At 35.1% G+C, this 24553-nt stretch overlaps 2 protein-coding genes across 5 annotated transcripts; both read right to left on the bottom strand.

The window, feature by feature from the left end:
* Positions 1-456: 456 nt before the first annotated feature.
* On the bottom strand, positions 457-23879 carry LOC132620486 (heterogeneous nuclear ribonucleoprotein 1-like). 2 transcript variants are annotated; one of them, XM_060335162.1, is made up of 2 exons: positions 23559-23879; positions 457-1657 (listed from the first exon to the last, which is right to left on the bottom strand). In XM_060335162.1, the coding sequence occupies exons 1-2, from the start codon at positions 23667-23669 to the stop codon at positions 659-661; spliced, it is 1110 nt and encodes a 369-aa protein (XP_060191145.1). In that variant the 5' UTR covers positions 23670-23879; the 3' UTR covers positions 457-658. The 2 variants fall into 2 exon arrangements, with proteins under 2 accessions (XP_060191145.1, XP_060191144.1); XM_060335161.1 differs by lacking the exon at positions 23559-23879 and adding an exon at positions 8590-8967.
* LOC132619187 (uncharacterized) lies at positions 12966-19210 on the bottom strand. 3 transcript variants are annotated; one of them, XM_060334145.1, is made up of 10 exons: positions 18576-19193; positions 17987-18358; positions 17818-17889; positions 17374-17723; positions 16753-16878; positions 16015-16664; positions 14502-14640; positions 13806-14085; positions 13488-13718; positions 12966-13399 (listed from the first exon to the last, which is right to left on the bottom strand). In XM_060334145.1, the coding sequence occupies exons 6-8, from the start codon at positions 16641-16643 to the stop codon at positions 13867-13869; spliced, it is 987 nt and encodes a 328-aa protein (XP_060190128.1). In that variant the 5' UTR covers positions 16644-16664; positions 16753-16878; positions 17374-17723; positions 17818-17889; positions 17987-18358; positions 18576-19193; the 3' UTR covers positions 12966-13399; positions 13488-13718; positions 13806-13866. The 3 variants fall into 3 exon arrangements, with proteins under 3 accessions (XP_060190128.1, XP_060190129.1, XP_060190127.1); XM_060334146.1 differs by lacking the exons at positions 12966-13399; positions 13488-13718 and having other exon boundaries at positions 13810-13949; XM_060334144.1 differs by lacking the exons at positions 12966-13399; positions 13488-13718; positions 13806-14085; positions 14502-14640 and having other exon boundaries at positions 16642-16664; positions 18576-19210.
* Positions 23880-24553: the final 674 nt, after the last annotated feature.

The raw sequence follows: 24553 nt of genomic DNA, 5'->3' as shown, positions 1-24553 counted from the left end.
AATGCACAAGTTAAGCAAGCTAAATTCCACGGTAAGTTCTTTTGCGCACTAAACACGATCCCCAGCACAAAGGTCGGATTTGACAGTGTGGGATGTCATCAGACTTTAGTACTCGGGCATCTCCTCCTGTACAACACAAGGTCAAATACAGGGGGAAATGATTATGACATTCTCAAAATTCAACTACCACTACAATTATTGCTACCCATTACCAAGTGATCTACCCAGATAGGCTACAGCTGCACTCCTACTAACAAGCATCACCAAATCTTTGTCCAACTCATGTCAAATGGGAAACCAAAAGAGTTCATTTCTCTTCTAACTACTATCAAGCGACGAGAAACTAGCATCACGTATCCTGCTTGGGAAGGGAGAAATGGGTTTAAAGCAATACACAATCAATAGCTAACTCACATAAGCTCAACATAAGCTAATCGTGCAGAATACGAGACGAAATGCATTAGAAGCTAGCAAAATAACCATAAGCAAGCCAAATTAAAACTACAGTTAACAGAAAATATTACGAAACAGGCAATACTACTGACAATTACTTATTGTAAACTAGAAAATAAGAACTGCAAACTACTAAAATTCAAGCAATCCAACCAATCCCATTTAACACGTAATGCTTGCAAGAGTTAACTGTCAAGCATTATGATCAGTGCTGTTGAGCTTGCCGAGTTGGAGCACCACCATAACCACCACCATATCCAACTTGAGCACCATAATTAACAGAACCTTGTGAGGTGTCGGACCTCAATGTCGAATTTCCATAGCCAGAATTTCCACTAGCATCGCCATAGCCACCGCCCATGTAACCCCCAGCACCTGATTGCATGTCTCCCGATGCACCACCTCCATAAGCACTATCACTTCCACCATAGCCCCCATAACCATAACCTTGATTTCCGTATCCCGTGGCTCCAGTTGGAGTCTGACCAGCAGAAGATCCTCCATTAGCGGGCCCACCTCCACCGTAGCCCATATTCCCATATCCAGAAGGACCCTGAGAGCCCCACGAGCTTCTTGGTCCGCCGGCTGGCACATTTGGATTTCCGAAGGCAGCAACTGCAGGACCGCCATATCCAGGATTGATGGCTCCACCATAACTTCCATAACCACCATAACCACCCATGCCATTATTGGATGATCCATAACCGTAACCTGGATGGGCCCCACCAAATCCAGAGGAACCATAAGGTGGGTACCCACCACCTCCAGTGTTTTGTGACTGCATGTATCTGTTGGTATCCATTCTATCATAAGAACTCGGATTGTCACCCATAGAACGACCACCAAAACCAGAATTAGAATCTTTAGGAAGAGCACGTTTTACTTCGACTTGTTTCCCACTGAGATCATGATATGTCTTGTGTAAAACCCTATCTACTGCGTCTTCAGAATCGAATGAAATGAAGCCAAACCCACGAGGTCGGTTGGTCTGTTGATCATACATAATTGCTACATCAGTGATATTACCGTAAGTTTCAAAGTAAGTTCTGAAGCCATCCTCGGTAAGAGTAGGAGGTAATCCCCCAACAAATATTTTCTTCGTCCTGTTATTTCCACCGCCTCCAAAACTTCTACCACTACTCATGTTTCCAGATTTTGAACCCTGTTGTTGTTCCTCTCTGGACAAGGCCCTCTTTGCCTCAACCTATACAAAAAAAATGTCATTAAGCTAAATAAAGGAAGAACAAATTTAGATGCAAATAAGATAAACTCAAAGGACAGATTTTGTTATAAAAAAGGTGCCTAAAATTTAAGTGAAATTTTCCATCGACTAGGTTATTACTTGGGGGAAAGCTCTACTAAAGGACCTAAAATTATCATCTGAAATGTACTAAAAGAAGACATTAGGACTAAAATAAACCTGCCTACCAGCTATCAACAGAAAGAAGAAAAACTCATATATATATACAGACTACAAGTCCACACACTGCATAGCACGTAATTTAATATGAAAATCTCAATATTTACTACTCTATGCACCACATTTTACAACATTTTTCTCAGCAAGTCAGATATACCATGACGGTGTCAAAAACATTGAGAAGGAGGAAACAATCATCTCACTTCCCCATCTAATTGCATCAAGTGCATGGCTTGATAATGAAACAAACTTTGCTGCACAATTCCAGCTTCGGAAGGCACAACAGTGACACACCACATAGCAGAACTATCTGCGTATATGCAAAAGTGACCACTATGCAGCAGAAGCAAGAAATTGTACTACAACCTATGTTGCACGGGCTCTTCAATATCCCTGACGCACCCCTATCGACACGACATGGGTGTGGGTGTGCGATCCACACCGGATTTGGTCATATATAAAGTTTTTTAAGGACCGGATTTGGTCATATATAGAGTATGAGAATGCTTTTCTATTACACGAGATAAGAATACAATAATGGTGTTTATAAAGAATGAAGTTTTATTAGTCTTAGTCCGATAACTTTAACTAACCGAGATATATACTTTTGTATGTCGTAATATACATTTATTGAACGTATCCCAGCACCCACATCCGGACTCGGATCCATACCCCCGAATCCTAAAGTTTATGTGATGAAGAATTCGACCTTTAGACCCGCACACCCGAGTCCGAGCAACATAGACTACAACTACTACTGCTGCTACTATGCATCAATCCCAAGCAAGTTGTATAACAAGTTATTTAATTCGAGTCTCGAGAATCTTGCAAATTCACAGCTCTATTCACCACATTGTTATATAGTTCTCTAATCCAGGAAGAAGGGAACATCAACCCTTTTTTTTTTTTTTTTGAAATGGCAAGGTAAAACACCAGCCTAATATCAACCATAGTGTTGCTCTAATCAGTATCACTGCAGAATTTATTGTGAGAAACCAGTATCTATTCTCAATCTCAGTACTAAAGAGGCCATACTGACTAAATAAACCAACCTGCACTCTATCAACATAAAGAAGAAAAGTGTATCTCTATCTGCAAGACCACCCATTGTATAACTTTACGTTTTACTACTCTATTCACCACATTGTATAAATATCAACTTTTAGAAGTATAATAATATCATGAAATGTAGCTCAAAAACATGAAAAGGGCATAATTGAAAATAGCCACCCCTTGCATCAAAGTGCATGGCTTGATCAACGGAAGGAATTTGGTCACATAACTCTAGCTTCCAAAGTCACAACAGCAACACACATTATAGCAAAATCACAGCACATATGCAGAGCACCGCAATATAAAAGATGCATTGTCTACTCACAAAATTGATTCAAGAGTAAGTATCATTTAAAGAAAACCACAATATAAAAGATGCAGACTTTACTTTAAATATCAGGAGAATTTGTCTACACACAAAATTGACTCGAGAGAAACTATTACTTATAGAAAACCACAATTTAAAAGATGCAGACTTAAATTTAAGTATCAGGATAACTTGATAAATACAAAAGCACAACCAGAAGAAGATAATGAAATCATAGAGAAAAATTTTATAGGCATAAACCAGCTCAAGAAATGAAGTGACGTAAGGGTCAAAAAATTTGACTTTAGTATCCAGGGAACACAATCAAACTAAGAACATATCTGAATTATGCAATGCATCTTATTTAGTACAGCAAACCAAACAGTCCATCAAAAATAATCTCAGCATTACTAATACACCCTATTCAGTACTATTCTTAGACAACCTACCAAACGATCCCTTAACCAAAACTCCACAAGCACAAAATCTCAAAAACCAAGAACCAGGAAAATCAGAAAAATAAACAACACCCAGAAGCCACAAAGAAAGGAGAAATGTCACTTCATGATTATATAGGCAAAAACACATCATAAATTGGAAATGTCGCATCAGTAAATGCCCAGAACAATCACAAACTCAGCACACTTAACCAAACTCCACAAGCACAAATATCTCAAAAACCAAAACCAAAAAAAGGGGGAAAATCAGAAAAATAAACAACACCCAGAAGCTAAAATAGAGAAAAAACACAATTAAAATGCACATTCCAATTCATGATTGCTATAGGAAGGAACTTAGGATGTGCTTTTTAAGTAACATGATAGCATAATATTATGTACACAATTCGTGCATAAGAAGTTTAATTCTAATATTGATAATAGGCCCAAATAAATATCCTAAATTTGAATCTCACATTACAAAATGCCCAAAAATCACAAAATCAGCACACTTAACAAAAATAAAGCACAAAAAATCTCAGCGTACGGCCATCAATTACATGAGCATCTTGAAGAACCCTATCAAGAACATTAGGATCCGCAAATACAACAAACCCAAATCCTCTTGGCTTCCCAGTAATTTTATCCTTCATTACTACGGTCCGTAACACGGTAGTAATTCCGCTTTAAATAAGTCTAGGGTGGTAATAGGACCCCCACAAAGATGGAGTGTGTTACTGCAAATTCAACCATAGTTCAAGTTTGTTTTAGTGCATTTTTCCTTCTTATTAATATGAATTTTATGCATTATACTTGGGGCTTCTTATTATGATTTGGTTTTAGGCCACTAATTTTATTGAGTCACCCCTAAAAATAAACACACCCGGAAGCTAAAATAGAGCAAACACATAAATAAAGCCTGAAATATCATACCGTACGACCATCAATTACATGAGTGTCCTGGAGAACCCTATCAAGAATATTAGGTTCTACAAATGCAACAAACCCAAAGCCTCTAGGCCTTCTAGTAACTTTATCTCTCATCACTACACTTTGCAAAACATCTCGATACCCTTGAAAATACTCTTTCAGCTTTTCCTCGAATGCTTCCCATGATATATATCCCACCAATAAATAACTTTCCTTGATCTGAATCCATAAGTTTCTCTCTCTCCATCTCTACTTTTTCTCTCACTATATAGATGTGTATATGTATAACAAAAAAATGTAAATTTTTGAGTGTGTATATGTTTGGGAGTGGGTGAACATTAGTAATATGAATTTTATACTTAGGCCTTCTTATTATGGTTTGGCTTTAGGCTACTAATTTTATTGAGTCACGCTTACAAGTAAACAACACCCAGCAACTAAAATAGAGCAAAAACAAAAATATAGCATGAAAAATATTACCGTACGGCCATCAATGACATGGTGTCTTGAAGAACCCTATCACGTATACTAGGATCAACAAATCCAAAGCCTCTAGGCTTTCCAGTAATCTTATCCCTCATTACTACAATTTGCAAAGCATCACCTTACCCTTGAAAATACTCTTTCAGCTTCTCCTTTGATGTTTCCCATGATATCCTACCAATAAACAACTTCCATTGATCTGAATCCATAAGTTTCTCTATCTCCATCTCTACTTTTTCTCTAACTATATAGATGTGTATATGTATAACAAAAAAAATGTAAATTTTGAGTGTGTATCTATTTGGGAGTGGGTGAACATTAGCCATTAGTAATATGAATCTTATGCATTATACTTGGGGCTTCTTATTATCATTTGGTTTTACGTTACTAATTTTATTGAGCCACCCTTAATGCATAAAATGTAAAGAAAGCAATCACAAGTTCAACAAACTTAACTAAAACACCAAAAGCACAAAATCAAAAAACCCACGAATAAGCAAAAAGAAAAAAAAGCATGAAAAATCTCACCGTACGGCCATCAATTACATGGGTATCCCTAAGAACCCTATCGAGAATATTAGGATCTGCGAATACAACAAACCCAAAGCCTCTACGCTTCCCAGTAATCTATCCCTCATTACTACAGTCTGTAAAACATCACCATACCCTTGGAAATACTACTTAAGCTTTATTCCACCAATAAACAACTTTCCTCGATCTGAATCCATAAGTTTCTCTCTCTTCCCTCGCTCTCTACTTTTTCTCTCTATATATAAGATGTATATAGGCAGATATTTGTTTGGGAGTGGTGAACACTAGTTCTTATTAATATGAATTTTATGCATTATACTTGGGGCTTCTTATTATGATTTGGTTTTAGGCCACTAATTTTACTGAGTCTCACCTAAAAATAAACAACACCCAGAAGCTAAAATACGATCAAAAACAGAAACAAAGCAAATCTCACCATACGGTCATCAATTACATGAGTGTCTTGAAGAACCCTATCAAGAATATTAGGATCTGCAAACACAACAAACCCAGAGCCTCTAGGTTCCCGGTAATCTTATCCCTCATTACTACAGTCTGTAAAACATCACCATACCCTTGAAAAATACTCCTTCAACTTCTCTTCTGATGTTTCCCATGATATCTCACCAATAAACAACTTTCCTTGTTCTGAATCCATGAGTTTTTCTCTCTCCCTCACTACTTCTATCTTTCTTTACAGAGATGTGTATATATATGTATAACCAAAAAAAAAAAAATGTAAACTTTTGAGTGTGTTTATCTGTTTGGGAGTGAGTGAACATTAGTCATTAGTAATATGAATCTTATGCATTATACTTAGGCTTATAATTATCATTTGACTTTAGGCCACCAATTTTATTGAGCCACCCTTGTATGCATAAAATGCCAAGAAAAGTCACAAAATCAACAAACTTAACCAAAACACCGCAAGCACAAAATTTAAAAACCCACGAATAACCAAAAAGAAATAATAAAGCATGAAAAATCTCACCGTACGACCCCCTATCAAGAATATTAGGATCTGCAAATATAACAAACCCAAATCCTCTAGGCTTTCCAGTAATCTTATCCCTCACTACAGTCTGTAAACATCACCATACCCTTGAAAATATTCCTTAAGCTATTCCTCTGATGTTTCCCATGATATTCCACCAATAAACAACTTTCCTCAGTCTGAATCCATGAGTTTCTCTCCCTTGCCTCGCTCTCTACTTTTTCTCTCTATATATGAGACGTATATGGGTATATATTTGTTTGGGAGTGATGAACATTAGTTCTTATTAATATGAATTTTATGCATTATACTTGGGGCTTCTTATTATGATTTGGTTTTAGGCCACTAATTTTATTGAGTCACCTAAAAATAAACAACACCCATAAGCTAAAATAGGATCAAAAACAGAAATAAAGCATGAAAAATCTCACCGTAAGGCCATCAATTGCATGAGGGTCTTGACGAACCCTATCAAGAATATTAGGATCCGCAAACGACAAACCCAAAGCCTCTAGGTTTCCTTGTAATCTTATCCCTCATTACTAGAGACTGTAAAACATCACCATACCCTTGAAAATACTACTTCAACTTCTCTTCTGATGTTTCCCATGATATCTCACCAATAAACAACTTTCCTTGATCTGAATCCATGAGTTTTTCTCTCTCCCTCTCTAATTTTTCTCAATATAAGATATATATAGGTATAACAAAAATATGTAAATTTAAATTTTTGAGTGTGTATCTGTTTGGGAGTGGGTGAACATCAGTTCTTAATAATATGAAATTTATACATTATACTTAGGTTTGGCTTTAGACCACTAATTTTATTGAGTCACCCCTAAAAATAAACAACACACAGAAGCTAAAATAGAACAAAAACAGAATAAAGCATGAAAAATCTCACCGTACGGCCATCAATTACATGAGTGTCTTGAAGATCCCTATCAAGAATACTAGGATCTACAAATACAACAAACCCAAAACCTCAAGGTTTACCAGTAATTTTATCCCCCATTACTACAGTTTGTAAAACGTCGCCATACCCTTAAAAATACTCTTATCAGCTTTTCCTCTGATGTTTCCCATGATATCCCACCAATAAATAGCTTTCCTTGATCTGAATCTAAAAGTTTCTCTCTCCCTCACTACTTTCCTCTCTCTGTATATACGATGTATATATATATATATATATATATGCATACAAAAAAAATGTGTGTGTATCTGTTACTAATATGCATTATATGTAGGTCAATCCCTCTTATTATGATTTAGCTTTAGGCCACTAATTTTATTGCCACTTATCATGATTTAGCTTTAGGCCACTAATTTTATTGAGTCATCTCAGTGTCACATCAGTAAATGAACAACAATGAATCACTCTTATGATGATTTAGCTTTAGGCCACTAATTTTATTGCCTCTTATGATGATTTAGCTTTAGGCCACTAATTTTATTGAGTCATCTCAGTGTCACATCAGTAACTGAACAGCAATGAATCACTCTTATGATGATTTAGCTTTAGGCCACTAATTTTATTGAGTCATCTCACTGTGTAAATGAACAGCAATGAATCACTCTTATGATGATTTAACTTTAGGCCAGTAATTTTATTGCCTCTTATGATGATTTAGCTTTAGGCCACTAATTTTATTGAGTCATCTCAGTGTCACATCAGTAAAATGAACAGCAATGAATCACTCTTATGATGATTTAGCTTTAGGCCACTAATTTTATTGCCTCTTATGATGATTTAGCTTTAGGCCACTAATTTTATTGAGTCATCTCAGTGTCACATCAGTAACTGAACAGCAATGAATCACTCTTATGATGATTTAGCTTTAGGCCACTAATTTTATTGAGTCATCTCACTGTGTAAATGAACAGCAATGAATCACAAAATCAACACACTCAACCAAAAAAAAACGACACCCAGAAGTTGAAATAGAGGAAAAACATAAAAAAAAAAAAAAAAAAATCTTACCGTGCGGCCATCAATTACATGAGTGTCTTGAAGAACCCTATCAAGAATATTAGGATCTGCAAATACAACAAACCCAAAACCTCTAGGCTTCCCAGTAATCTTATCTCTCATTACTACAGTTTGTAAAACATCACCATACCCTTGAAAATACTCCTTAAGCTTTTCCTCTGATGTTTCCCATGATATCCCACCAATAAACAGCTTTCCTTGATCTGAATCCATAAGTTTCTCTTTCCCTCACTATTTTTCTCTCTTTGTATATATATATGTATAACAAAAAAATATTGTAAATTTTGAGTGTGTGTGTGTGGGAGAAGAGAGAGTGAGGGTTTGTAAGAGAAAACTGGAAAAGAGAGGCTGACTGGGGAAGAGAATGGTAGGGAATGAATGTGAGTAGGAGGAGGAATGGACGGTTGAGATTTGATGAGATCAATGGTGGTGATTCGTTTTTGGTGAGCTTGTTGATGGTTAGATATTTTTGTGGGCCAAAAATATCTGGTATAATTTGGTAAAATTTTAACAAATAGGTAACTTTTAGCTCCTTCTAACAATGTATAACTACATGTTCTATATTTACAATTCGTAGCTAAATGACTCTATATTTAGTTAGTAGACGGGTGTACTAAAATATAGTATAAATATAACGAAAATACACACGCTGAGCTAACTGAAAGTGTTATATTTATTTAAATTATAATCAGTTTTATTGTTCCCTGATTCACGCAAATATCCTCTCATTCCATATCTGATCCCATATCGCATTCAAACACCTAGCAAATTCAAAATAATTTGAATTCAAAAAAGTACATTCATATTTTTAACCAAAAATAAAAAGGTTCAAAAACTAGTTCATCAAAAATCTTTGAAAAATAACAATATCAAACTAGTGAACGGAGCTCGATTGGAACGACGAATATATATTTGATTTCATCTGTTGAAATATCGAATTCAAGTTGAGGTCATAATTGAGGTAATAATATTTTCACTGCAACCTTTTTATTTTTTCGTCTTTTCTGAAATTTTGAATATACGAAAACTCAGATTCATAAATTCAAAATATTATTGTTTCAGCTAAATTGAATATAACGCATTGCTTTATTCGAAAACAACAGGATAATGACAAGCGTAACTGCGTTGATCCGTCATTCTGGTTTTTGGAATGATCAGAACTGTTTTGTGAATTACAAAATTGATGTTGTTGTACTCACTGATAATTGCAATTACGATAAGTTAGTTTCTACGATTACAAATCAATTAGGCGTGGATACTGTAAGAAAAACTATTTTAATAAAATATACGGTTGAAGGCAATTTTCAACCAATTGAAATACACAACGATATGAGAGTTCGTGTGTACGTTGAGCTTAAGAGAGAAAACAGAGTTTTGGGGATGTATCCAATGTGCATTAGTATTCATGATTTTGATGTTGAGGATGATGCAACTGGTAATCGTATTATTCGAGATGATGTGCTGCAAATGGGACATAGCGAGAATCGGGATGGTATGGAAGTTTGTGATTCCATAGGAAAGGCTGTTGTTTTGTTTGAGAATGATAACAATTTGGTAATTTCGAAACCGGAAGTGAAAGGAGTTTTTATCGATCAAATTTACCAGGATAAGGAAACTTTGAAAATTGTGATGACGAATTCAATTTCAAAACAGAGAGATCGAATGCTATAAGGTATGACTTTCTAAATGTATTCTGGTAACTGAAAGTGCAGATGTATTTTTGTTATATTTGTACTATATTGAGATGATTTGTTAACTTGTTTATCACACTGTTTATTAAAAAATGTTTGATGCAATATATTTCTGATATATTTTTTGTATATTTCTACTGTATTTAATTGATTTAGTATGTACTATTTGCATTGTATTATGTAGCTATACTCTGGCATGTTGGTCGCCGGAATGTAAATGGAAGTTCAGAGCGTCGAGAATTGGGGATTCTGAAATGTTCAGGGTTAGATTTTTCGATGACGAACATACATGTCCGTTGAAGGACAAGGTGTATTCACAAAGACAAGCAACAAGTTGGTTTATTGGAGAAGCGGTTGTCAAGGCGAAAATAACTAACCATAAAAGGAAGGTCACACCTGGGGATATAATAGACGATGTCAACAATGAATTCGGCGTAGATGTTTCTTATATGATGGCATGGAGAGCTAGAGAGAAAGCTATAAAAGATTTCAGAGGTGACCCAGCTGATTCATACAAGAAGTTGTCGGCATATATATACATCCTTGATAAAACGTATCCTGGATCGCTTGTTAAAATGTATAAATCACCAGAAAATGAGTTTATGTATTTGTTTATAGCACTCAAAGCATTCATAAAGGGATTCGAGTGTTGTAGACCAATAGTTGTAGTGGATGGTGCACACCTTAAATCAACGTATAATGATACATTTGTGTCGGCAAGTACTTTGGATGGAGCAGGTATATGTAATTCTATTCTATAATTTTTTTTATATATAAATACAACAATATGCTATTGATTTGCAAATAAAGCTGCTAAAAACATACTCTGGCTATATTGCTGGTGTTAATTTGTGAATAATATATGCTGAAATACACTGTAAATATGTGGTGAATATATTGTAAATATATACTGTTGTTTTATAAATAATGTTGCTAAAAACACAGTGTGAGATCAAATTCAGTTAAAATATGTGTTGAATATATTATAAATATATACTGATTTTTGTAGGTAATATCCTACCACTAGCGTATGGTGTGATAGATTCTGAGAATAATAAGTCCTGGACGTGGTTCTTTGAATTGTTCAAGCAAGCTTATGGTGTTAGGCAAAATATGTGTGTCGTGTCCGACAGACATGAAAGCATAATACACGCAGTTTCTAAGGTGTATCCTACTATTCCTAATTTGGCTTGTATATGGCATTTGTGAAAAATGTGACAAAGCAATACACAACAAACAGTGAGGTGTTGAGTCCTATATTTTATTCACTAGCGTAGGCATACAGCCAGGATGAGTTCGATAAATTGATGGAGAAGATTGGGAATGTTGATATTCGAGTAAAACGATACCTAGAAGATGCTGGAAGGGATAAATGGTCTAGGCTTTATTCACCTGTTAACAGAGGATGGACAATGACTTCGAATATAGCTGAATGTATTAATGGAAAACTGGTTGCTGCAAGAAAGTTACATATTTTTGATTTCCTTGAAGAAGTGAGGAAGATGTTTGGTAGATGGAATTTCACAAATAGAAAAAATGGTACCTACACATTCACAACACTGATGAGGCGGTATCAAGAGATGTTGTCGATCAACGAGTACAAATCAATACAAATGAGAGTATCTTTGTTTGCAATACAAAATTTTAATCTATATTTTACTATATCTAATCTATATTTATCTATATTCTCAATATGGTAAAACTGCTCAGGTTAATGCTTGTTTATTGGTTAAATCGTTCTCAGGTTGAAGCGTCAACTGAATATGTTTACACAGTGAATGATGGACTAAGGCGTTTCATAATCGATTTGAAGAAGAAAACTTGCAGCTGCAGGATGTTCCAACTGGATGAGATACCGTGTTCTCATCATGGACAGTATTGAAGAATAAAAATTTGACTGCTGATGCATATTGTTCGGAATTATTCAAGCCAGAAACAGTTGTGAACACATATGATGTGCCGGTTAATCCTATTCCCGATGAGACCGAGAGGAATGTTTCTAAAAGTATATCAGATGAAGTTGTTATGCCACTGATCTATAAGAGACCCCCTGGGAGGCAAAAAAAGAAGAGGGACAAGCCATTACAGGAGTTGATGATTGGTAAACGCAAGAATGCTTGCGGTAAATGTGGACGTCTTGGTCATAACAGGCGTTCGTGTGATAATCCGCCGCTCAATAAGAAGAATAAATAAGTCCATTTTGATTTTATTTGTTAAGACAATTCTACTTTAAATTTCTGTTAAAAATAAAAAATGAATTCATCTTGAATTCATATTATTCTAGTATGATTGTATTTCACATGGTTGAACATCCGATGTTTTTCGATGTTATGCTATATTGGTGGTTTAATGGGATTTGGAAAGTCTACTCTGTGTAAACTAATTTGACCTTTTGTTTTGGATTTATGCTTTAATAGTTGTATTTCGTATATATTTTGGTTATATTTTAGTTGCATTTTGTCTGATCTGGTAGATAATACTTATTCTGGTTTACTGTTAACTATATTTCATATATATTTGAAGTGTATTCAGATTAAATTTTAACTTTTGTAACACACTGTACATTAAAAATGGACTTATAGAATATATCTAAGTTATATTTTATGTATATTTCGACTGTATTTAAATGGTTAGATATACTACTTTGTTAAATGAATACATTTCACAGAAAATGAAAATGGACTTTATGCATTGAAAAAATAACAAACTTGAAAGAAACAACAATATAAAAACCATAAGGTGGCGTTCAACATTAATCATCCTAAAAAACATTAATGCACATGAAACGATATGTCCAAAATGAAAAAAAAAAAAAACAACAAAAGTCGCAACCAACTATGCTATTGTTCAACATGAAAATCAAAAACACAAAAGACATGCTGGCCTAATCAAGATCCTCTTTATCAACTGCATCGTAATCAACTACTGGTCTAATTGGTCTTGAAGGCAACTCGTTATCACTTGATGCATTGTTGTTTGACTTATCCCATGCATAGTCGCATAAAAGGGCACCGTATCTCATACGGAGTAACTTTGCATCGAATTCGGTTGGGATGACTTCACTTGAGCTCAAGTATTCAGCAAAGGCTACCACATACACACCACAATCCCTGAAAAAAATGATCAAAAAATTTACTGATCAAAACCCAAGAAAAAATAGATGTATTTCTTTTGTTTTTTATTGGAAGAGATTCTTACATGCTAGCGGGAGCTTGTTGCGGGAGATTGTCTACCTTCACAATGTCAAAGTTGTCAGTCTGTTCTCTGTTTCTGTAAGAAGGATGTGTGGCAAACTCTATATCCGCCTTCTTCTCATAGAAATCAGTCATTTGTAAACTGTGTGTCACAAGAGTAGCCAACATTTTCATTCCGGCTCTAACGACAGCATCATGCCCTGCAGCTCGGTATGAGTTATATCCGTAGATGCACCTGTTTGTAAAAAGGAAAAATACGAAAAAAACAAACATATAAATTTTGTAGAAAAATGAATGCTTTTTACAAAGGATGAGAGCACACCTGTCAGTGAATGATATCACAACCAAAATCCAATGATTTTCCTCTTTTACGTTGACAGGAATTAGTACGTTGTCAACAGTATATCATTGTACATTAGCCAACGGCCTGTGCCCATTAATGTACTCACACAGTTCATCTTCCTTACTGGCGACACATGTGGATGAATCAGGGTTTTCCCAAGATGTGTAAATTTCAGCAAGAAAAAATAGCTGACAGTAGTGAATCTATAATTGTGATACTTCCCCTTCTTGCGTAGGTAGTAGAAAATAACATCAATATGCTGTAAAAACATCAATTCAGTGACTATAATCAATAAAACTATTGCTGTATATATATTAAATATAGTGAAATATACTCTTAAATATAGCAAAAATACAATTCGGTATACTTAATCAGTACTATGCTCAACTAATAAATTAATGTCTCTATATTAAATATAGTGCCAATATAATGATGAAAATATTTTTAAAATACAATACACTCTTAATGTAAGTACAAAATTGTGATATATATATATATATATATATATATATATATATATATATATATATATATATATATATATATATATATATATATATATATATATGTGTGTGTGTGTGTCAAATATAGTAAAAAATATACTCTAGATACATCACACTGTAATTCTATTATAAAACATAAAAAACTTAGATAACAAGCAGAAAGACATCAAACCTCATCAGTCCAAATTTGCCCATCCATAGATAACAAGTTTTTGTCGGATACAGCTGTAACGCCTAAATGTAACCGAAGTTCGGCATCCGCAGGATCCAGTCCTTCCTTGTTCTTTCTGTAATGATTTTCCTTTGGTTTCCTGCATATCTGATAACGTCCAAATCCATCCTATTAATTAGAATGGGGACGGTCGTATGCAAATATAATTTACCCAACTATGAGTCGGGGTCGAATCCCACAAAGAACAATATGTAGGTGATTTAAGCAGATTAGGAATTATCACTAACAATAGCTATGCCCGAACGCATCAATGGTGGTTTTTATAAGGTTTTGATAAAATACGGAAATATAAATTCTACTCTAGAAAGCAAGTAAATTGATCAATGGCAACAAGAATGGAAGGAGGGAAACTACTTCTCAAGTAACGATCCAATCTATTTCACGAATTGTAAATAATAGCAAGTTTATGTTATTTAGCCTCGGATAATGACTCTAAATTAACTTCTTCCGAAGATTAACTAGACTACCCAATTGAAGATCCCTCAAGCAATTAGGAGCATTAAGAACACCCGAATATGGCTACAAGTGGTATTGCCTATTCCTAGGTCAACTTCCATTAGATGAGGGTTAACACCCCAAATTCATGTTAATTATCCTATCCCAACTCCGTTTTTCCTCTTCCGAGTTTCAAACAAAGTAAATGGGCGAGTTCAAAGGTTAGCTAATCCCTTGAAAACATTCATGAACAAGAATAATTAAAATAGCAAAAACTTACTTGATTAAGAACAATGCAAATGAATAAATAAGCACAACAAAAGTATCAATCTTAATTGTCACCAAGAGATTTCCATCAACAAGGATTAAAAAGAAGAGAGAACATTTTTGTAGGAACCCTAGCCTCCAACTTGTGGGAGCTGCCAAAGATACCTGATGTTTTGCCCTAATTTTCTATTTATATGAACTGGAATGGAAGAAATCGTCAAATCTCAAGTTCTGGTCGAAAATTGCCGAAAATCCTTCAACGCGATCGCGCCATGTGTCTGCGCGATCGCGTGGATGACGTCAGCTCCACTTGGTTCCTTCAGCGCGATCGCGTGCAACTTCAGCGCGAACGCGTGGATTTAATATCGCGCGTGTGCGCGATCGCGTGGACTAGCAGCGCGAACGCGTATAATTAATAGCGCGCGTAGGCGCGATCGCGTGGGATACCTGCGCGATCGCGCAGAGTATTTTTCCACGAATTTTTCCAGAACTTCCAGTTAATTCCAGTTTTGCAACTTTTTTGCTTGTTTTCCACACTTAGGCTCTAGGGACCTCGTATTACCTGAAACATGACAAAAACTACGTAAAATGACATAGACTTGCTTAAAAACAAGTAAAACTTATAGTTAAAAAGCATCGATTGTGGCGTAAAATCACGCCACATCAATATCAACAATGGAAAGAACATACGTTAAGATTATTAAGAATTGATTTCTGGAAAACTAAAAAAATAAGTTGTGAAAATAATTACTTTTTGTCGTGCGATTTCAACAGATCCTTCTCCAGCCACTTTTGATATTCTTGAAGAAACGAAGTATCTAACGGGGCATTGATAGGGTGCTCAACAAATGGGTGTTTTTTCTGATAAATGCAAGGACTGATATTTTTGGCAGAAGAACCCGCTGAGCTGAAATTAGGACAGTAAGGGGACAGGTTGTATTTGCTTGGTTTCCTTTCTCGGGCAGCCCCTGGATGGACAATGATTTGTTTTTCAGGGTTTGAAAGCTGTGCAATCTCACCACTTGAGCTTTGACCCGCATTTGGTTGTACAGGAACTTGTTGTCCAGTTTCATCACTTGAACTGTGGCCAACGATCGGTTGTACTCCAACTTGCTGTTCAGTTTCATTAGTTGAACTTTGTCCAGTTGTTGGTAGTACTCCAAGTTGGATTGGTATCTGAGAATCAGGAATCATCCACTGAGAGATCGTTACCGGGTTATCGTCCAGATTCTGAGGGGTCCTTAAACTTGACAAATCGGCTTGATCATCGCGTGGTACTGGAGGAGGACCGAGAGGAATAACAAATGCTAAAGGATAGTTGACTAGCAAGTCCGCTATCATTTCCTCTGATGCGGTAAATTCAGCATTAGCATTCTTCATATCACCGGTTCTCTGAGATTCCTGAAATAAAAAACGACTGGTGTTTGTCAATTATTGCTTATCAAAACGATATATGATTGGCACTTATAAGCCATATTTCAGTACTTACATCAAATTTTAAATGGATTGGTGTTATGGGCACTCCATCTGTTTGTGCATCACTTTTAACTCCGGTTTCTTTATCCACATCAACAACAGAAACCGGATCATTAATTGGCAACCCAACTGCCTCAACCTAAAACAATAAAAACATGGTTCAAATAAATTTAAAGGCATCAGTAAAACAAATACACATATACAGCACTGCTATAAAAGTTAAAGGTTTCATATAAATATAGACAAAATATATCTAAAATATAGTCAACAGAAACCAGAATAAGTAACCTTGAACAAAATAATCAAAATACAATTAAAATATAGGCAAAATATATATGAAAAACAACTATTAAATATCAATCCAAAACAAATATAGCACTACTATTATATATAAAAATAGCACAAATAGATACAGCAAATGGGACACTACTAACAAACACAACATACCCAGTTGAATCCCACAATGTGAGGTCTGGGGAGGGTAAAGTGTACGCAGACACTACTAACAAATGACTATGTGAAAAATATATATGTAAATACACTATAGGTAATACTAAACACAACTAAAATTCCAAATATTTTTACTTTGAAAAATATACTGCAAATATAGCAAAGTGAAAGAAAAAATGAGTACCACTGGATGACTCCTCTGCGCGGAAGTTGCACCACCACCTTAATTCTCTTTGGCTGAAAACTTTACTGCACCGCCACTTTGATTGCCTTGAGAAATCCCACCATCAGTATGTAAGTCAGCTTGCAACATTATGTCTCCGGCCTTTAAAATTTTCCAAAAAAAAATATAAAGTCTTCCAATAAATATATCAAAATAACTTAAAAAGTTAATAATTTCCATTTTTATCGTGTTGTCTTCGACTACGTCGTTGATAGTTGGTGTGCCTTTATCAGAACGATGACGTTGGTTTTCTCATGTGAGTGTTGTATGCAAGCATCATGTTGATGTGACGGGGCTTTACTATCAGCGAGCTTCAAAAAAAAAATCTTATTAATAAAAAAGGAAACCGGCTTGTTAATGCCTGCAATGTATTTAATGAACATAACTTTTAGTTTTGATTTTTACCTTATCTGGTGTTTGATTGCCCTTTATTTCATCTGACAACTTTTTGAAGTTGTTATCCATGTAGTAAAACACCTACAGTTTTGAAACACAAAAAATAGAATTAGAATTGTTAATTACTTGACACAAGCAATATGAAGTAACAAAAACATATTGAAAACAAAATGCCTACTTCTTTCTTGAAAATCTGAATCTCTTCCCTTATCAGTTTAAACTCATTTGTTCCGGGTCCTGTAAGTGCATCTGGTTTCCTTGTCCCTTTTATCCGAGATTCCTTCCGTGATGGTTGTTTCCTGGAAGGAGAAACAGAAACGGGAAACTGTGTCCGTTTCTTGCATCGCGGAGAATCAGAATTGGCACTCCTTTGTTGTTGTTTGCCACTGGACATATGCGGTGGTGTGGTACTAAAATCATCGTCTACCAAATCAATACAATGTACACCATCAACTCCATGTTTGACGTCTGGTATATCATGTGCAACAGGAGGCAAATTAAGAGTTTCCAACTCATGGGGTGTTGGCACAACTTCCTCAAATCTACAAGACTGTGAACAACAAAATATAGAAACTACATTACCATATATATCTACATTGGTAACATACTAAAATATGAGGAAAATATAGTCAAAATATATTGATCACAAATGACTTACTTCATAAATATAGTCAAAATATACCATGAAAAACAAACATATTAAACCAGTTAAATGGTAAAGGACACAAAGAAATATAACTGTTCAGTTTGTAAAAAAACTGGTTTACCGGGTTTTTGTCATCTCTGAACATGTCATCCATCAATCTCTTGAATTCTGATTTTCCTTCCGTAGTCCGCCAGTTCAAAATTCTAGGAATCAAATTCCCCGTCTTAATTGCAATGGTGGACGGGACTTTTGAGCAACATTCATACAACCAGACTTGCATAGCAAGTGGCAACCCATGAATCCTATAATATTTCTTAAAACCAGCATATTTCTGCCTGATGCTTACGACCAACTCTCTAAACGAATCTTTACCCCAAGGATACTCATTATATCTCCCGTCCTCCACAACATCAAAATGGATCCTTGGTATGTTTGTTGAGTTTGGCTCACCACAATGTACCCACGTATTTATGAAATACAATATTGCCATCTTGACTGCGTCATCCCCTTTATCATCCCAAACTGTCTTGTTGAAACGCTCAATAAGCTCGTGTCTTTTAACTGACAGTTGGTTCTCCTCATTTTCTACCAAAATATTCAACCATAAGCCTATTCGGTTTTGAGTTATCATAAACAAAATCGTTTTCATCAGAGACACAATCTAGCCCAGTGATCAGTGCAAATTCTCTAAGGCCAAAACACAGAACTTTACCATTTATTTCAAATACAATGGTAATGAAACTGAACAACAAGTTGGAGTACAACCGATCGTTGGCCACAGTTCAAGTGATGAAACTGGACAACAAGTTCCTGTACAACCAAATGCGGGTCAAAGCTCAAGTGGTGAGATTGCACAGCTTTCAAACCCTGAAAAACAAATCATTGTCCATCCAGGGGCTGCCCGAGAAAGGAAACCAAGCAAATACAACCTGTCCCCTTACTGTCCTAATTTCAGCTCAGCGGGTTCTTCTGCCAAAAATATCAGTCCTTGCATTTATCAGAAAAAACACCCATTTGTTGAGCACCCTATCAATGCCCCGTTAGATACTTCGTTTCTTCAAGAATATCAAAAGTGGCTGGAGAAGGATCTGTTGAAATCGCACGACAAAAAGTAATTATTTTCACAACTTATTTTTTTAGTTTTCCAGAAATCAATTCTTAATAATCTTAACGTATGTTCTTTCCATTGTTGATATACAGGAAACCAAAGGAAAATCATTACAGAAAGAACAAGGAAGGACTGGATCCTGCGGATGCCGAACTTCGGTTACATTTAGGCGTTACAGTTGTATCCGACAAAAACTTGTTATCTATGGATGGGCAAATTTGGACTGATGAGGTTTGATGTCTTTCTGCTTGTTATCTAAGTTTTTTATGTTTTATAATAGAATTACAGTGTGATGTATCTAGAGTATATTTTTTACTATATTTGACACACATATATATATATATATATATCACAATTTTGTACTTACATTAAGAGTGTATTGTATTTTAAAAATATTTTCATCATTATATTGGCACTATATTTAATATAGAGACATTAATTTATTAGTTGAGCATAGTACTGATTAAGTATACCGAATTGTATTTTTGCTATATTTAAGAGTATATTTCACTATATTTAATATATATACAGCAATAGTTTTATTGATTATAGTCACTGAATTGATGTTTTTACAGCATATTGATGTTATTTTCTACTACCTACGCAAGAAGGGGAAGTATCACAATTATAGATTCACTACTGTCAACTGTTTTTTCTTGCTGAAATTTACACATCTTGGGAAAACCCTGATTCATCCACATGTGTTGCCAGTAAGGAAGATGAACTATGTGAGTACATTAACGGGCACAGGCCGTTGGCTAATGTACCATGGTATACTGTTGACAACGTACTAATTCCTATCAACGTAAAAGAGGAAAATCACTGGATTTTGGTGGTGATATCACACCAATAAACAACTTTCCTTGATCTGAATCCATGAGTTTTTCTCTCTCACTCACTACTTCTATCTTTCTTTATACAGATGTGTATATATATGTATAAGCAAAAAAAAAAAATGTAAACTTTTGAGTGTGTTTATCTGTTTGGGAGTGAGTGAACATTAGTCATTAGTAATATGAATCTTATGCATTATACTTAGGCTTATAATTATCATTTGACTTTAGGCCACCAATTTTATTGAGCCACCCTTGTATGCATAAAATGCCAAGAAAAGTCACAAAACCAACAAACTTAACCAAAACACCGCAAGCACAAAATCTAAAAACCCACGAATAACCAAAAAGAAATAATAAAGCATGAAAAATCTCACCGTACGACCCCCTATCAAGAATATATCTGCAAATATAACAAACCCAAATCCTCTAGGCTTTCCAGTAATCTTATCCCTCACTACAGTCTGTAAAACATCACCATACCCTTGAAAATACTCCTTAAGCTATTCCTCTGATGTTTCCCATGATATTCCACCAATAAACAACTTTCCTCGATCTGAATCCATAAGTTTCTCTCCCTTGCCTCGCTCTCTACTTTTTCTCTCTATATATGAGACGTATATAGGTATATATTTGTTTGGGAGTGATGAACATTAGTTCTTATTAATATGAATTTTATGCATTATACTTGGGGCTTTTTATTATGATTTGGTTTTAGGCCACTAATTTTATTGAATCACACCTAAAAATAAACAACACCCATAAGCTAAAACAGGATCAAAAACAGAAATAAAGCACGAAACATCTCACCGTAAGGCGATCAATTGCATCAGGGTCTTGACGAACCAGTGTTATCAAAAGCGAAAAGCGCAAAAAAGCTCTAAGGTCTGCCTGGGCTTTAAGCGCAAAGCGCAAATAAAGTGTGGGCTTTAATGAAAAAAGGCGCAATGGTGCAAAAATACAAATATATATATGTTTAGTCCAAGACTAATAATAATAAGCATGAATAAAACTTTACCAAAAAAAAATAAGCATGAATAAAAAATATTTGGACAAAGAAATTGTAAAAACATTACGATAAAATGAAATATCAATTATCTTGTGTCACGTCTTTAAGAGAGGCTTATTGGCAAGAAAAAGTATGTCTTAGAGTCTTGATGATGACACTGAAGCGCACATAAAGCGAGGCGAAGCGCTCAACATGTTTTGAGCCTCGCTTCAGGGCTTAAGCGCGCCTTTGACAACACTGGTGTGACTTACTGATCCCCTTTAGCTAGATAGAAACTCGCTACTCATGAGCATCGTAATTAGTCATTGATCTTGCAGCTGGTAGTGTCTTTAGGTTTGGACATAATAAACAGAAAGGCACTTGTCACATTAAGTTTTTTAATACTTTAGTATTTGCAAAATTCCTGCTTATCATTTACTCAAAATGGATCCAAGAAGTTTCTTACACACAGAAAATTGCTTGAAGAATGGAATTGTTAGATGTTTTTAACGGGTGAATAGCTTATTTTACTTTTCTGACTTCAAGAAGTACATGAGCAGAATTAATTTTTTTTTTAAATGAAGTAATTAAGAAGATGCAAAAAGATCACAAAAGAAGTGAAAATTCACTGGTCTCTATCAGGGCATTTTGGTCTGTGTTATCAAAAGCGAAAAACGCAAAAAAGCTCTAAGGTCACCTGGGGCTTTAAGCGCAAAGCACAAATAAAGCGTGGGCTTTAATGAAAAAAGGCGCAATGGTGCGTACATACAAATATATATATGTATAGTCCAAGACTAATAGCAATAAGCATGAATAACAAATATATGGACAAAGAAATTATAAAAACATTACGATAAAGTGAAATATCAATTATCTAGTGTCACCTCATCAAGAGGCTCATTGGCGAGGAAAAGTATGTCTTAGAGCCTTGATGATGACACTGAAGCGCACATAAAGCGAGGCGAAGCGCTCAACATGTTTTGAGCCTCGCTTTAGGGCATAAGCGCACTTTAAGCGCGCCTTTGACAACACTGTGAGGAACCCTATCAAGAATATTAGGATCCGCAAACGACAAACCCAAAGCCTCTAGGTTTCCCGGTAATCTTATCCCTCATTACTACAGATTGTAAAACATCACCATACCTTGGAAAATACTACTTCAACTTCTCTTCTGATGTTTCCCATGATATCTCACCAATAAACAACTTTCCTTGATCTGAATCCATGAGTTTTTCTCTCTCCCTCTCTAATTTTTCTCAATATAAGATGTATATGGGTATAACAAAAAAATGTAAATTTAAATTTTTGAGTGTGTATCTGTTTGGGAGTGGGTGAACATCAGTTCTTAATAATATGAACTTTATACATTATACTTAGGTTTGGCTTTAGACCACTAATTTTATTGAGTCAACCCTACAAATAAACAACACACAGAAGCTAAAATAGAACAAAAACAGAATAAAGCATGAAAAATATCACCGTAAGGCCATCAATTACATGAGTGTCTTGAAGATCCCTATCAAGAATACTAGGATCTACAAATACAACAAACCCAAAACCTCAAGGTTTACCAGTAATTTTATTCCTCATTACTACAGTTTGTAAAACGTCGCCATACCCTTAAAAATACTCTATCAGCTTTTCCTCTGATGTTTCCCATGATATCCCACCAATAAATAGCTTTCCTTGATCTGAATCTAAAAGTTTCTCTCTCCCTCACTACTTTCCTCTCTCTGTATATACGATGTATATATATGCATACAAAAAAATGTGTGTGTATCTGTTACTAATATGCATTATATGTAGGTCAATCCCTCTTATTATGATTTAGCTTTAGGCCACTAATTTTATTCCCTCTTATGATGATTTAGCTTTAGGCCACTAATTTTATTGAGTCATCTCAGTGTCAAATCAGTAAATGAACAACAATGAATCACTCTTATGATGATTTAGCTTTAGGCCACTAATTTTATTGAGTCAACTCAGTGTCACATCAGTAAATGAACAGCAATGAATCACTCTTATGATGATTTAGCTTTAGGCCACTTATTTTATTGAGTCATTTCAGTGTCACATCAGTAAATGAACAGCAATGAATCACAAAATCAACCAAAAAATAAACGACACCCAGAAGTTAAAATAGAGGAAAAACATTAAAAAATAAAAAAATCTTACCGTACGGCCATCAATTACATGAGTGTCTTGAAGAACCCTATCAAGAATATTAGGATCTGCAAATACAACAAACCCAAAACCTCTAGGCTTCCCAGTAATCTTATCTCTCATTACTACAGTTTGTAAAACATCACCATACCCTTGAAAATACTCCTTAAGCTTTTCCTATGATGTTTCCCATGATATCCCACCAATAAACAGCTTTCCTTGATCTGAATCCATTAGTTTCTCTTTCCCTCACTATTTTTCTCTCTTTGTATATAAGATGTGTATATATATATATATAATTGTAAATTTTGAGTGTGTGTGTGGGAGAAGAGAGAGTGAGGGTTTGTAAGAGAAAACTGGAAAAGAGAGGCTGACTGGGGAAGAGAATGGTAGGGAATGAATGTGAGTAGAAGGAGGAATGGACGGTTGAGATTTGATGAGATCAATGGTGGTGATTCGTTTTTGGTGAGCTTGTTGATGGTTAGATATTTTTGTTGGGCCAAAAATATCTGGTATAATTTGTATAGTATGCCTCGTAAGGTATAATTTGTGCTATACTGTGATGCAAAAATATAAAAATATGTCGGCCGAATTAGATACGACATAAGTTATGCCGGATAACTTACATAACTTATGTCGAATAATTTAATTTTTACAAAACGTATGTTAGACAAGGCAAAAGCTCTGCAAGCTTATGTCTTGTGAAATTAACTTATGTCTTGTGAAATTAGGTCATAAATGTAGGCTGAATTTTTCTTATTTTTTGATATCAGGATATTTTCTGCTATTATTTTATAGCTTAAAATACCGAAGAGCAAAAATTAAAAACCAGCGATGTGAGGCGCAAAATTAAACACCAGCCCAACATAGGGACATTCGTGCAAATGACCCAATTTAAATTTTTGATGATCTTTCCATTAGTTTATTATTATACATTTAAATATATGCGTTTAATAAATTTTAGAATTTTCTTTTATAGATGGTTTTATATTGTATCACCTAAGATA

This window comes from Lycium barbarum, chromosome 11, assembly GCF_019175385.1.
Source record: "Lycium barbarum isolate Lr01 chromosome 11, ASM1917538v2, whole genome shotgun sequence".
NCBI classification, from domain to species: Eukaryota; Viridiplantae; Streptophyta; class Magnoliopsida; order Solanales; family Solanaceae; genus Lycium; species Lycium barbarum.
The sequence above is the reverse complement of the archived record's forward strand: the minus strand, read 5'-3'. Positions and strand labels throughout refer to the sequence as shown.